The sequence below is a fragment of the Protopterus annectens genome, chromosome 13.part0 (genome assembly GCF_019279795.1).
Source record: "Protopterus annectens isolate FY-2018-M chromosome 13.part0, PAN1.0, whole genome shotgun sequence".
Lineage (NCBI taxonomy): Eukaryota > Metazoa > Chordata > Ceratodontiformes > Protopteridae > Protopterus > Protopterus annectens.
The window spans coordinates 836195810-836209125 of NC_056747.1; the positions used below are offsets into that span (position 1 = coordinate 836195810).

The 13316-nt window shown below is 45.0% G+C and overlaps 1 protein-coding gene across 2 annotated transcripts in view; it reads left to right on the forward strand.

Annotated features, from left to right (window-relative positions):
• Window positions 1–13316, forward strand: part of APPBP2 (amyloid beta precursor protein binding protein 2) — a 1023983-nt gene that overhangs the window by 920655 nt on the left and 90012 nt on the right. For both annotated transcript variants that reach the window (XM_044054555.1, XM_044054556.1), the window contains exon 12: window positions 8219–8384. In XM_044054555.1, coding sequence (XP_043910490.1) covers window positions 8219–8384 — 166 coding nt within the window. The remainder of the gene's footprint in view (window positions 1–8218; window positions 8385–13316) is intronic.

The window sequence follows — 13316 nt, forward strand, 5'->3', positions numbered from 1 at the left end:
ATTTTGCACAAGAACATTTCACCATCAAGCTTGGAAAGTGGACGCACTCTCATTCAGTTGGAAAATGCTGACAGTATATGCCTTTTCTCCATTGCCCCTTCTCACAAAGGCGCTGCTGAAAGTCAGGATGGAGAGACCCCGAATGATACTCATTGCCCCAGACTGGCCACGCCAGCACTGGTACCCACTACTAAGGAACATGGCCCAGGGCCCACCATGGATTTTACCACAAATTCCTCATCTGCTCACACAGCAAGACAGTCAGATTCTACACAGCCAGCTCAAAACGTTAAATTTGGCTGCATGGCAAATCACCTAAGCAACCAGCCAGCTCCTCTTTCACAAGCTGTTATGGATGTCATTCTGGAGGCCAGGAGGCCCAGCACCAGGAAAACCTACTCAGACAAATGGAAAAGATTTTGTGCCTGGAACCAAGCTGAAGGCCAAAATACCCTTGAGCCGGACATACCTCAGATTCTACAATATTTAACTGAGATGTTACACAAAGGACTTTCTTTTTCATCTATTAAAATCCACGCCTCAGCTACTTCAGCTCACTGCAACACGGATCCTCCCTTATTTTCACATCCACTTCTAAGGCAGTACCTCAGAGGGGCCAAAAACATTAGGCCTCCCAGGAGAGAACCAACACCAACTTGGGACCTCAATTTTGTTCTGGAAAAGCTTACGCTGCCACCTTTTCAGCCAGCTTTCTCAGATGATTTAAAGTTTATGTCATGGAAGACTGCCCTGCTGCTAGCAATTACTTCAGCCAGAAGAGTCTCAGAGCTACAGGCACTAATGGCAGTAGAGCCTTTCCTCATTTTTCATCAAGACTGAGTTTCTCTACAAACTAACCCCTCCTTTATGCCAAAGGTGGTATCCAGTGTGGCTCTAAATCAAACCATGCATTTACCCACCTTCTTCTCAAATCCACAGAACAAAGGAGAAAGACTCCTGCACTCCTTGGACATTCACAGGCAACTACGTTACTACTTGGATAAAACTAAGGTTTTCAGAAAATCTGACCAGCTTTTTGTATCCTATGCTACAGCATCACAAGGAAAGGCTATCTCAAAACAGACCATTTCCAAATGGATAGGACATTGCATACGTTTTTGTTACACCCATCATGGAAAACCAGTTCCTGCTAGCATAAGGCCCCCCACTCCACCAGGGCAGCAGCTACATCTACAGCCTTCCTCAGCGGGGTGCCAACCAAGGATATTCTGGAAGCTGCAACTTGGAGTTCATTACACACCTTCACCAAACACTATCACTTACCACTTTAAGACTAGAGCTGGCTTCGCCACTGCAGTTTTGCAGGGCCTTCTAGCCTCCTGTAACCCTGTTTGACTCCACCTCCCATCCTTAGCTTTGGGATTCAACCCAAGTGTGATGACTGCAGCAGGGTAACACGATGAGCATAGTACAGTTTTGTACCTACCATAAATGTAGATGTTTAAGTGTATACCCTGCTGCAGTCCAGGTTACCCTCCCTCCATCCCCTCTGACCAAACTGAAACCTTTCAATACCTTAAAATCTGATGCATCCTTTGTGGTGTATTTGCTTATAGCTGGAGGGATGTTTTGTTTATGCTAAACTTGTATTATTGGTACTATCTACTGACCACCTTTTGGGGGGGCACCTGACATCTGGGGCAAGAAAAACTGAAGAAAATGGTGTCGGATGCCTCTTATATACCCCTGGCGCACTGACGTCAGGGAAGAAGTGACAGCAACCGACGCCGGACCAAGACTTTGGAATTCAGGCCGACTGTGGGACCGCCAGACGACAGGATATCCCAAGTGTGATGACTGCAGCAAGGTATACACTCGAACATCTACATTTATGGTAGGTACAAAACTGTACTTTTCTTCTGATTGCCAGGATTTGCCCTTATCTACCTATGAGGATAATGATGCAGAAGACTCCATTCCCTCTGCTTCCCCTCCAGAAGATTTTTCTTTTGGTGAAACCTTGCACACTCTTAGGGAGCATTTCCACTTGGAAAGCCAGGATTACTCTGACTCCAAAAAGAGGCTTAAGGAATTCTTATTCCTCCCTCAACACAGGCCTTTAGCTATCCCCTCCTGTCCTGGGCATTGTAGATGATGCCTTTTTGGAATCTAGCGTGGCCCCAGACACTTTACCTCTGGCTCCCAGGAAACCTGACAGGTATTACAGAGTACTTGACTCTCTCAAGTTCCTCTTCAAGAATCCTACTTCAGACCCAGAGACCATTTCCCAGGGACCTAAAGGCATTAAAGCTACTACTGCCAAAAACCCTATCCCCTCTGATAGAGATTCCAGGGCCTTGGACAGATTGGGTAAGAAGGTATAAACTGCTGCTACTTTGGCCATTAGGGCCTTAAACTGCCAGTTTCATATGTTAAAGTATCAGCAGCATATTATGTGGCTACTTAAACAGAAAATCATGTTGATTCCTGACTGTGCTAAAATAAAGAATTACAGGATTTAATTCATTCTGCTGAACAAGTTGGTAAACATACTTTGCAATGTGGTTTTGTCTCTTTAGAAGCATCTTGCAGGGCTGCTGTCACTGGGTTTGTTCTTAGAAGGCATGCTTGACTTAAGGAGTAAAATTTACCAGATCATGTTAAAGCTAAATTACTGGATGCTCCCTTAAACCAAGACCGCTTGTTTGGCAACAAAGCAGTAGTAGTCCTTAAAAAGGTGGAGGAAAAAAAACTGCTAAAGATTTCCTGCAAGTACAGCCTCCCAGATTTAGTAGGCATTGGCCTTCTAAGAATTGGTCCTTTCCAGTCTCTTCCTGGCCTTCTCAGTCCAAACCCAGGAACAGCAGACCACCTAGGGTACAGTCACAAGGTACTCACAGGCCTAAGCAGTGGGGGGCTCCCACTTCCAAAGCTGGAAGTAGTAAGACACTCCTATGGAAAACTGTCACAATGATTTCACTTTAAACCTTCCAAGCCCTGCTCAACTGCCTGCTCCCTTAGGGTGAAAGATCGCCTTCCATGCAAGAAACTTGGGAACTCATTACCCAGGACAAATGGGTTTTTAATATAGTTTCCCAGGGATACAAATTCCACTTCCACACCTTACCAACCCCAAACGGTTGACCAGACCTACGCTCAAGTCAGTGGGCAGAGGCTCAAAAGCAGGTTCGCTCTCTTCTAAGTATCAGGGCTATTCAACCTGTCCCAGCAGAAGAAAGGGGACAAGGTTTTTACTCAAGACTTTCCTGGTACCCAGAAAAAAACAGCTCCTGGTGTCCTAGCTCTCTATTCTAAACACCTTTTTGGTAATTCTAAAATTCAAAATGCTAACACTTCATCAGCTGCTTCCTATGCTAGGCAAAGATGCCTGGTTGGCAACCTTAGACTTAAAGGAAGCTTAGATGCACATTCCAATAAGGGAATCTTGCAGGAAATACCTAAGCTTCAGAGCAGGTTACATGCACTATCAGTTCTCTGCACTTCCTTTTGGCTTGTCTACTGTGCCCAGGGTATTCGCAAAGTGCCTAGCTCCAGTCATTGAATTTTGCAGGCAAAGAAATATTCAAATATACCCATACCTGGACGATTGTCTAATTCAGGCAGAAAGTCAGGACATGCTACTGAATCATCTGGCATTTGTAAAGAAACTTCTTACCTCACTGGGGTACACCATAAACGAAAATAAATCTCATCTAGTACCCTGCCAACAAATTGTATTCCTGGAAGCAAGCTTGAACACAAATTCCCAATTCCCAGATGGCTTACCTCATGCCAGAGAAACAAGTTTATTTGACAGATTACTTAAAACTACTGGCCACAAAGACCCAGCTATCTTCAAGGAAAATCTTGCAAGCCTTGGGGTTCATGGCCTCTTGCATTCTACTAATTCCATATGCAAGACTGCATATGAGGAAACTACAATGGTATCTAAAAAGCCTATGGTGTCAACATTCTTAGGACCTGGAATCGATGATTGCTATCATTCCTTGTATAAAGACAGATTTGCTTTGGTGGGCAGAGGCCTGCTACTGCAACAAGCGGCTGCTATTCACTCTACCCCCTGCCGCCCAAACCCTAACAACAGACGCTTCAGACTATGCATGGGGGGCTCACTTGGCAGGGCATTGCATTCAGGGCAAATGGAACCAGAGTCAGATGCACCTGCATATCAATCAAAAAGAAATGTTAGCTGTACAGAATTCCCTGACAGCCTTCAAGGACAACATTCTTCCAGGACAATTATTGGTAAAGACAGACAACACCACTATTATGTGGTACATAAACAAGCAGGGGGGGTACCCACTCGTATCCTCTCTGCAGACTAGCCATGGCTTTGTGGAATACAGCCTTGAGCTACCAAGTGCACTTACAAGCTCAATTCCTGCCAGGCAAGCTAAATTCACTGGCAGACGACCTAAGCAGAAATCTCATGGACCCACACAAGTGAAAACTGGATCCAAAGATATTCAACATTTTGAGAAAAAAATAGGGGAACCCAGAGATAGACCTGTTTGTCTCCCCTCAGAACTATCAATTGGACAAATTCTGCACAAGGACTTCCCACAGTCAAGCTTGGAAAAGTGGATGCCCTGTCCTTCACCTGGGGAAGTCTCTCCGTTTATGCCTTTCCCCCTTTGCCTCTCCTCTCGAAAGTTCTGCTAAAGATCAAAGATCAAACAGGACAAACCAAGGACAATACTGTTTGCACCAGACAGGCCACGCCAGCACTGGTACCCCTCTCTTGCACAGTATGTCACTGCTGGAACCATGGCACCTGCCTCAGACCCCTTCCCTGCTGTCCTAGCAGGTGGGCCAGATTCTGCACCCCCAGCTTCAAACCCTGAACCTTACAGCCTGGGTAATTCCCTGAGCTCTCCAATAGCATCCTTCAGTAAGCAGGTGTTAGATGTCATTCTGGAGGCAAGGAGGCCTAGTACTCGAAACTCCTATGCTGAAACGTGGAAAAGATACTGTTCCTGGAACCAGACTCTGGGATTGGGCACAACAGTGCCCAGTTTACCACATATACTTCAATACTTAACAGTGATGCTCAACAAGGGCCTTTCTTTCACATCATTTAAAATCCATGCCTCAGCCATTTCAGCACATTATAATACTGAGCCTCCCCTCTTTTCTCACCCCCTGCTGAAACACTTCCTCAGAGGAGCCAAAAATTAAGACCACCTAGGAGAGCCCCTACTCCAGCCTGGGACCTTAACTTTGTATTGGAAAAGATCACTTTGCCTCTTTTTGAGCCAGCTGCAACTGCAGAGTTAAAATTCATTTCTTGGAAAACAGCCTTAATTCTAGCCATCACTTCAGCAAGAAGAGTTTCTGAATTACAGGCCCTCATGCAGATAGGGAGTCTCTCAGGACCAGTCCTTCCTTTATGCCCAAGGTGGTATCCAGTGTGGCCCTTAATCAGTCCATTCATTTGCCAACCTTGGAGCAGCTGATTGTCAAAGGAGTATCATCCAGATCAAAAAAGGGTTATTGCCCCCTAGTGTTCAACACCGATTATACCAATTAAAGAAAATGGTGCCCCTTTTGGGATGCACCTCATCAGACATATCAGATAGTTGTAAAGACCCCAGAAAGTCCTAACAAAGAGGATCGTGGACTTAAAATCCCTAAGCAACTAAAAAAACTAGAAACACTGTCCCTCTTTTTTTTTTTTTTTTTTTTTTTTTTCTTATGGGAGTTATCGGATCCCACTTTACCCTTCAGGAGTAGGCACACCCATTCTCCTCACTCCAGCTTTAGCAGAAGCATTTAAAGCCTTTTCAAGGTCCAGAGCTGCCTTTGTTATGGGAGTCCTCACTGCTCTTTTTGGACCTACTACACTGGTAGATGTGGCAGACATTGGCATTGTTTGACAGAACTCTGTCATAAGGGTGTGTTGTATGCCTCCATTAAGGTTTACTTTTCAGCTGCTGCAGCCTGCCTTCCCTTGGATTGGCCCTCTGTCTTGTCCCCATGAGCAGGCAGTTCTTGGGTAGAGTCCTCTGTTTCAGAACAAAAGGAAGTAAATCCCTTGTACTTGTGATATGAGTTTTGTAACTGAGCAACTGTCCCTTATTTCAAGCCAGCCACTGCAACAGTACTAAAATATTTACCAAGAAAACCTGTTCCTGATCGCCTTTACCTTATCAAGAATTTCAGAGCCGCAGGCCTAAATGTACAAAGATCTTGTTTCACCCACAAATGTTGGCTGGGTCTCAAATACATTCTTCATACCTAAGGAAGTTTGAGTTGGCTGGAAATCAGACATTACTGTTAGCAGTGTTACTTTGCACCACAAAATAAATGCAAAAGGTACTGGCACATAATAGAAAACACGGGAATTGTATTTATTTATTTTTATTTAACATTTGTTAACTGGGAAAGTCCCACTTGGAACAAAGCCAAATTTCAGTGGAGGCCCAGGGAGAAATGCTCCAGATGCATGTCTTTGTAATGTGGGAGGAAACCGGAGCACCCGGAGGAAACCCACACGAATGCAGAGAGGACATGCAGACTCCACACAGAAGGCACACCAGCCGAGAATCGAACCGGTGAACCTCTTGCTGTCCATTTGAGATATTTCATTAAAAAGACTTAGACTTTGACCATTGTTTTGCACCCTTATACAAGAGGGAGACATGGTATGCAAATACCTAAGCAGGTCTTATCTGTGTCACTGTCAGTTTACATTCCCTTCTTTTGTAATCATAAGGATAAGACATTGCAAGGGTAGATCACAGCACATTCTAGCAGGGCAGCAGTTAACCACTGCAACTTTCTTTACAGAAGAGTCAGCCCGGAATACTTGTGTGGCAGTTACTGCAGGGCCTACGGCTACCTTTTCCTTAGATTTTTCGTCACACTTACCCTCTGCATGGCAAACTGCTGTAGTACTCTTCCTGGCTATACCGAGTCATGCTTCAGCAGTCATCCTTATAACTGTATTAAAGTTTTATGGACATCCTTAACTTAATAGTAGATGTTTGAGTGCTACGATCAATTTAGTATGGTATGTCTTCCTTCATTTTCCTACAGGGGTGGCACCTGATTGCTTTGGAGGGGCACCACCAGTCTCCAGCACCTTAATGGAAAGATTTAGGGGTGTGTGAATGGGGATATGAAGCTGTTCCCATGTGCTCCCTCATAGATTGTAAACAAATGCTGCTAGCCTTCACTGTCTCAGTTGATGGGATATAGACTGCCTAGCTTAGAACCTTGTTATACTCCCAGGTGTAATTTGCAGGCATGTTTTTGATAACCTCTAATGCCAATTAAATGATAGAAGATGGCACTGGCTGCTGTCCATTTTTTTCTGAACATACTGAGGCCCTTAGCTTGGGGAGAAAACCTGCTGTATTCTAGGGACAGACATTTCTGAAAGTCAGGCCAGAAGGGTGGCTCTTCCCACAGATAAGTCCAGAGTTTAATGAGTCGTGCTACAGCAGTAATCCTGGCATTTGAGTATTTAATGTTAAGGTGAGTATTCCAATACATCACATTTCCCTAACCTTGGCCCATGTTGCAAAAAATACCACCAGTTTAGATAGACAAGATACCCATTGAGTCAATTCTCCACATCACTGTTATGACAAGTTTCATCTTTTGTATAGTTGTTTCCATTATTCTTAATTACTGCCAGAGAAAAAAACAACTTTTTAAAAATCTCATTGTCCAACAGTTAGTTTAGCTGCTTATCTTCTCATGACTTCATAATTGTGCCTTTATTCATGACTTTATAACTGACCACAGTTATAAACTTACTGCTGAGGGGTAAGGCCGTTGTTTATGTGCAGTAATACAATACTTGATCAATTTTTGAGAAGTAATCAATGGGAAGGGGTCTGACAGTCCTATAGAGACACTGGTTAGACTATATAGTGATACTTGTACGTTGAGTACAGAGGCAGTGCATTTTGGGAAGTGAACTGTGACCATGTTGTGGTAATATGAAGATATGTTTCTGAACACGTGTCTGCAAATGAGGAAGTAAGAAAATATTTTGTAATCCTAAAATATCTGTTTCTGTTGCAATTCTTCACATAGCAGTGTCTGATGTAGTGTGATGCCCAGGTGACCCTCGTTAGCCAGAAATGAAAAGCTAGATCTACCTGACCATTTCAAAGGCTGAAAGTAGGAGAGTTAACTATTTGCTTGAGGAATCAATTTTTTCAGGGAAAATTATGCCATTTCATACAAACAGCTGGTATTTACATTTGCATATTTGTTTTTGTAGGAGGCAGAACAAATGCACATCAAAGCTATTCATATCAAAGAGCAGCTGCTTGGCCAAGAAGATTATGAGGTCGCTCTTTCAGTGGGCCATCTAGCATCTCTGTACAACTATGATATGAATCAGTATGAAGAAGCTGAAAAGCTATATCTGCGATCAATAGCAATTGGTAAGTAAAAGTATTTGTAGCTTAGTAGTGCTTTAAGAAGTGGAACATAAAATTAAACTTTCATGCATGAAGTCTAGCTCATTGCTAATATGTATTCACCTAATGGACCATGACCATTTTGTGTGATGGGCTTTGGGAAACTTGGGCAAAGTGTGACAAAAAAGTAGTTTGTCCTTTTTTATAGCTGTCCTTTTTGAAGTGGTTAAATTAAAGCTGGAATTTACTGTTTCAGTGCATCCTTGTGACCAGTAAAAGTACTCCCCTTATTGACTGAAATACTGGATTCAGTCCATTCATTAATGTGTATAGTCTTCAGAATATATTGTTTGCTCAGCTGTTGACATAACTCAGTTAACCTGTCATTCTAGGCTTCCTTGTGCAACTAGCTTCGGTTAATCCAGTTTTCTAGTAGTAGGTATGCTGTAAGCATTTTGAGATCCATCCCATACACTTTGTAGAAAGTAAAGTAAAGGTAGTTAACAATGTGTTGCTAGTCTGAAGGCCAGTAACGTGACAGCTGCCTGCCATTTTGGGTACCAGGATGGTCTGTTAAGTGCTGATAGAGACCTGTATGCCATCCAAGTTTAACAGAAGGTGGTTGCTGGGAAAAAGCTGGAGTTTTAGGGCTACCAGAAAAATTAGTCAACTTATTTTTGAACACTTAATTTTTTAGCTTGTTATGGAGCCTGTTTGTTAATCCCAGATAAAGTATTTCTGGTACACTTTAGAGTTTCTTGATGTCCTGACTGAAATCACTGTTGCAGTATTCCTGACATATGGGTTGTCACTGCTGATAACCAGCTGGGGGTACCAAAGCTTTACCTTCCCAAAGTCATACATCTGACACAAGACCTGTTCATAGGCATAAGGGTATATAGACGGACGGATGAGCATGTTCCTCAGACTGTCACACCTCCAGCCCGAACACAGTTGTGCATCCATCAGACTGATCGTTTGGTCAGTGGTACCGTTTCTTAGTCTATCGTTTTCTTAGGTAAGTGCCCCATTGGAGAACATTCCTTTGCCTTTTTTGCTTATGGTAGATGTCAGCTAGGACGATAAGTGAGAGTGTGGTAGGAAGATTCCATACAAGGATTTGCACACTAAGTGTCTTTTCTGTTTAGGTCCAGAGTGCGATCACAAACCTTGCTGCATTTGTCAGTCAGTCATTCCCAAAATCCTTAGGTCGAGGCTTTCCTCCCTTAACACCTTTCCAGAAAATCATCATCTTAAATGTCTGGCCCAGTCCAAAATGGCAGCATTCGCATCCCCAGAAGTCCCCCTTCCACCAAAGAAGAAGCTTGAGGCCCAGAACAGATACGCAGTCTAAAGTTTCAGATTCCGATGTACCCACTGAGGTTACAGAACCTGCAGTACATCAGGCTTGCCTCTCAGTTGCCTGCTACAGAGACTCCTTTGGAGGCCAGTATGGCTTCTGAGGACTTGCTTGTTGCAGAAATTTCCAATGAACCACAATTCATTTCGGAGAGCCTTCACAGTGTCTCTCCGATATTAATTAGGGAATATATCCCAGGTACATTAATAGGGATTAGGCAGTGTTCTGAACCTTTGTGTGACATCCAGATGGACATCATGCCCAAAAATCAAAAACAAAAGAGTAAATATGTGGTCTGTCCCTCAGCAGCTAGAGAAAAGGTGTGGCTAGATTTCTCCCAGGGCTCATTCAAAGTTATGGCTTTGAACCCCTTCCCCCGGGGTCTTCACAAACCTCAGAAACCTACTTTGGCTTCTTCTTCTTCTGAACAAGGTTATGATTCAGACCACTCTAGACAATTCTTCTCAGTTGCACTTTTCTGGACAAATCATTTTTGTTGAAGAGGCCTCCCTGCTTCCAGATACCCTTATTCATGACTCTTCCTTTGGGGAGACTATCCAGAACATGGGGAAACATTTTAAATGGCAGTCCACCCAGATCACTGATGTACAGAAGAGGTACTGCAACCTCTTCCCCAGTCCCACCTGTTTTTGAGGCTATTAAGGATGCTTTCCAGTCTGCCACTTCTACACCTGACTGTCAACCACCAGCTGCTAAAAGACCAGACATGTTTTACAAGGTGTCTGATGACATAAAATACTTGTACAAGAGTCCTGTGGAAGACCTCTGTGCAGTGTCTCTTGCTTCATTTAAGCCCTCTAAGCTCTTACCCAATGCTAATGCCCTACCTACAGACAAGGATACTAGGGCTATAGACTGGTAGAAAAAGAAGGTATACACCTGTTCTACACCCTTGCTTGATCTGATGTTATCCATGTCATTATTCCTCACAGAAGAGTCTTTGATCCGACATCAGATCTGAGCCGGCAACTTAGCACAGACAGGTCCAAGGCTGTAGCTCCTCCCTCTCCCATAATCCCCTGCTGCCCTGTAACCCTCAGATCTTGTTTGCCACACATTTGCTATGGACGTGATCCATCTGACTCTTGCTTTAGTTAAGTATTTTAATTTGATTTTGTTACCATAGGTTATGTTGATAGGTTTAGCTCCCTTAGATTTGCTAGTTTCCCCTGTTGGTCTGTTAGTCTGTGTTTGGCTCCTTTTTTGTTGTTACTGCCCCTGTTAGTGTTAGAACTTTGAGGTGTTTTAAATTATGTCTGAAAAACCCTCTGGTTTTAAAAAGTGCTCCTCGTGTGGTCGGAAGATGCCAAATTCTGACTTGCACAAGGAGTGCCTGTATTGTTTAGGAGCTCCTCACCTGGAGGTTGAATGCAATGTTTGTGCTGCATTCAACCCCAGGGCTTTGATAGAGCTCCGAAACAAGCTGCTATTAAAAGTCATGATGCAATTGGGTCCTTTTGTTTCCTCCTCTAAGTCTTTGTCTTCTCACCCCTTCCATGCCTCTGGTGGCTGCTAAAAAGCCCGAGGCTGTTGGATCCTAGATCCCTGGCTCTGACTCCAGTCCAGGCTATCTTGGATCTGAGATGTTCAAATCCAAAGTCTTTGGATTCTTCTGCCATTTCCAAGGCCTCCTTGGATAAGAGGCCTTCAGATCTAGTCAAGACTAGGCCAGCTTTGGATCCAACTAGTTCGTCGAATCCGATTGCTCCTTCTGTTAGGCTGATTGATCTGACAGGCTTGTCGGATCCACCCATAGTTATTGAAGATGTAGTCTCACCTAGTTCTTCTAGGTAGTTGTTCCAGTTGGCTCCTAGGCCTCAGAACCGAACTCTGGATCATTGAACACAGATCCACAGGGTTTCCAGCCAAGTCTACTCACTCCTCCACTTCTTCCAGATTGTCCACGAGTTTGTTGCCTTCCTATATGGACAGGATGATGAGCTTTCTCAAAGCCTAGATAGAGCTGGGGCCTCTGTAGTCTCCATCCCATCCAGCTAGGAAAGCCTCTCCAGTTCCAACTTGTCGTTCTCCTCTTCCAACCGAAGGGGCTTTGGAATCTCAGGACCTAGGGTACCCTCTGTCAGATCCCGATGGGGTCTAGTATTCTTTTTTTCTTGACCCCATCAGGGTCCCTAGTCTGCTCTGTTCCCCCACCCTTGGATCAGAGTGGGCCCCTTGCTGGAGTGGTTGGAACTGGCCTGGGGTTTGGTCCAAGTTTTTCAGACTGACCTCTTCCCCTGGGACTTTGGCCCTTGATAGCTCCAGACCGGTATCATCTGGGGGCCATGGTGCTGTATCAGGGCTCGCCCCTCCTCTCCGAGGGACTTTGACCTCTGGGGTTGGGAGTGAGACTGCTTCCACCCCGTCAGCCTTCTGGGTGGTAGAGTAGACCTTCTCCAGGACTGGAGCTACATCTCCTTCCCCTACGGGTCCATCCCTGCCCCTCTCTTCCTTGGGTAGTGAGACCTCCTTTCCTGTCCAAAGTCAGCCATCCAGTTCTAGCCTTCAGGGGGTTTCCTCCTCACAAGGGGGTCCCCACATCTTCCGAGTCCTCCCTGGAACTTCCCCATGGAAGAGGCGCCTCATAAGAGAAAGTGCAAGAGGAGGCACTTGGACTCATCCTCAGAGTCACTCACTGAGGACACAGACCGTGATGGAGACAGGTTCCCTAGATCTCCACCTGACGATATCTCCTTTGGTCCTTTAGATCTTGAAGCAGAAGGGTGGATGGTCACCTCAACCCCTATCTTCAGAGGAGTCCATGTTTCTGAAGGTGTTCAAGATGGGGCCTGTCTACTTTCTGGGTGCCCCCCCCCCCCCCCACTGATGAGTTGGTCGATCTTATCCCCAGCAGGGCCTGGAAGGAGCCTGACACTGTGGAGCCAGTTCTGAAGCAAGCCGATAAATTCCTTAGCCCCCCCCCCCCCCCACCGCCCCGTTTGGAGCAAAGAAGTTCCAGTCAATGACATTGCGGTTGCTGCTGCCACCAAGAAGGAGCTGGCATTGCCGAACTGCATGGTCCATCCCCCGAACAGGGAGTCCTGGGCAATAGACCGGCATGGAAATCATGTGTGAGCCTCAGCTACCTTTGGACTGAGGGTAGTTAATTACTTGGCACTCTTTACCTGCCTGCAAAAAGGGACTTGGTCAAAAAACTCACCACTTCCCTTCCAGACTTATTGCCAGCAGAGGACCTCAAGAAGGTGTCTCCCAAGCTTTCTACTCTGACATCCCTCACTAATTCCTAGATGAGGTTAATTTCCAATGCTGCGGAAGTTACCTCTGGAGTTGCAGGTACCGGCCATAACTATAAGGCAGCATGCTTGGTTACGACTTTGTGGGTTTGTGGAACCCTTTAAAGCATCTTTTACCAACACCCCCTTTGATGGGTCCGCTCTTTGTGGACCCTCCATGAAGGGCACTTTGACACATAGTGAGCAGGTAGGGAAGACTTTGTCCACGGTCAGTATCAAGCTTTATACCAGAGGTCTTTCTCCAAGATCCAACGAGGAACCAGGAAGATGGGATGCTAGAAGTCGCAGTCTTCCATCCCGGATGCTCCTGATGATTCCTCT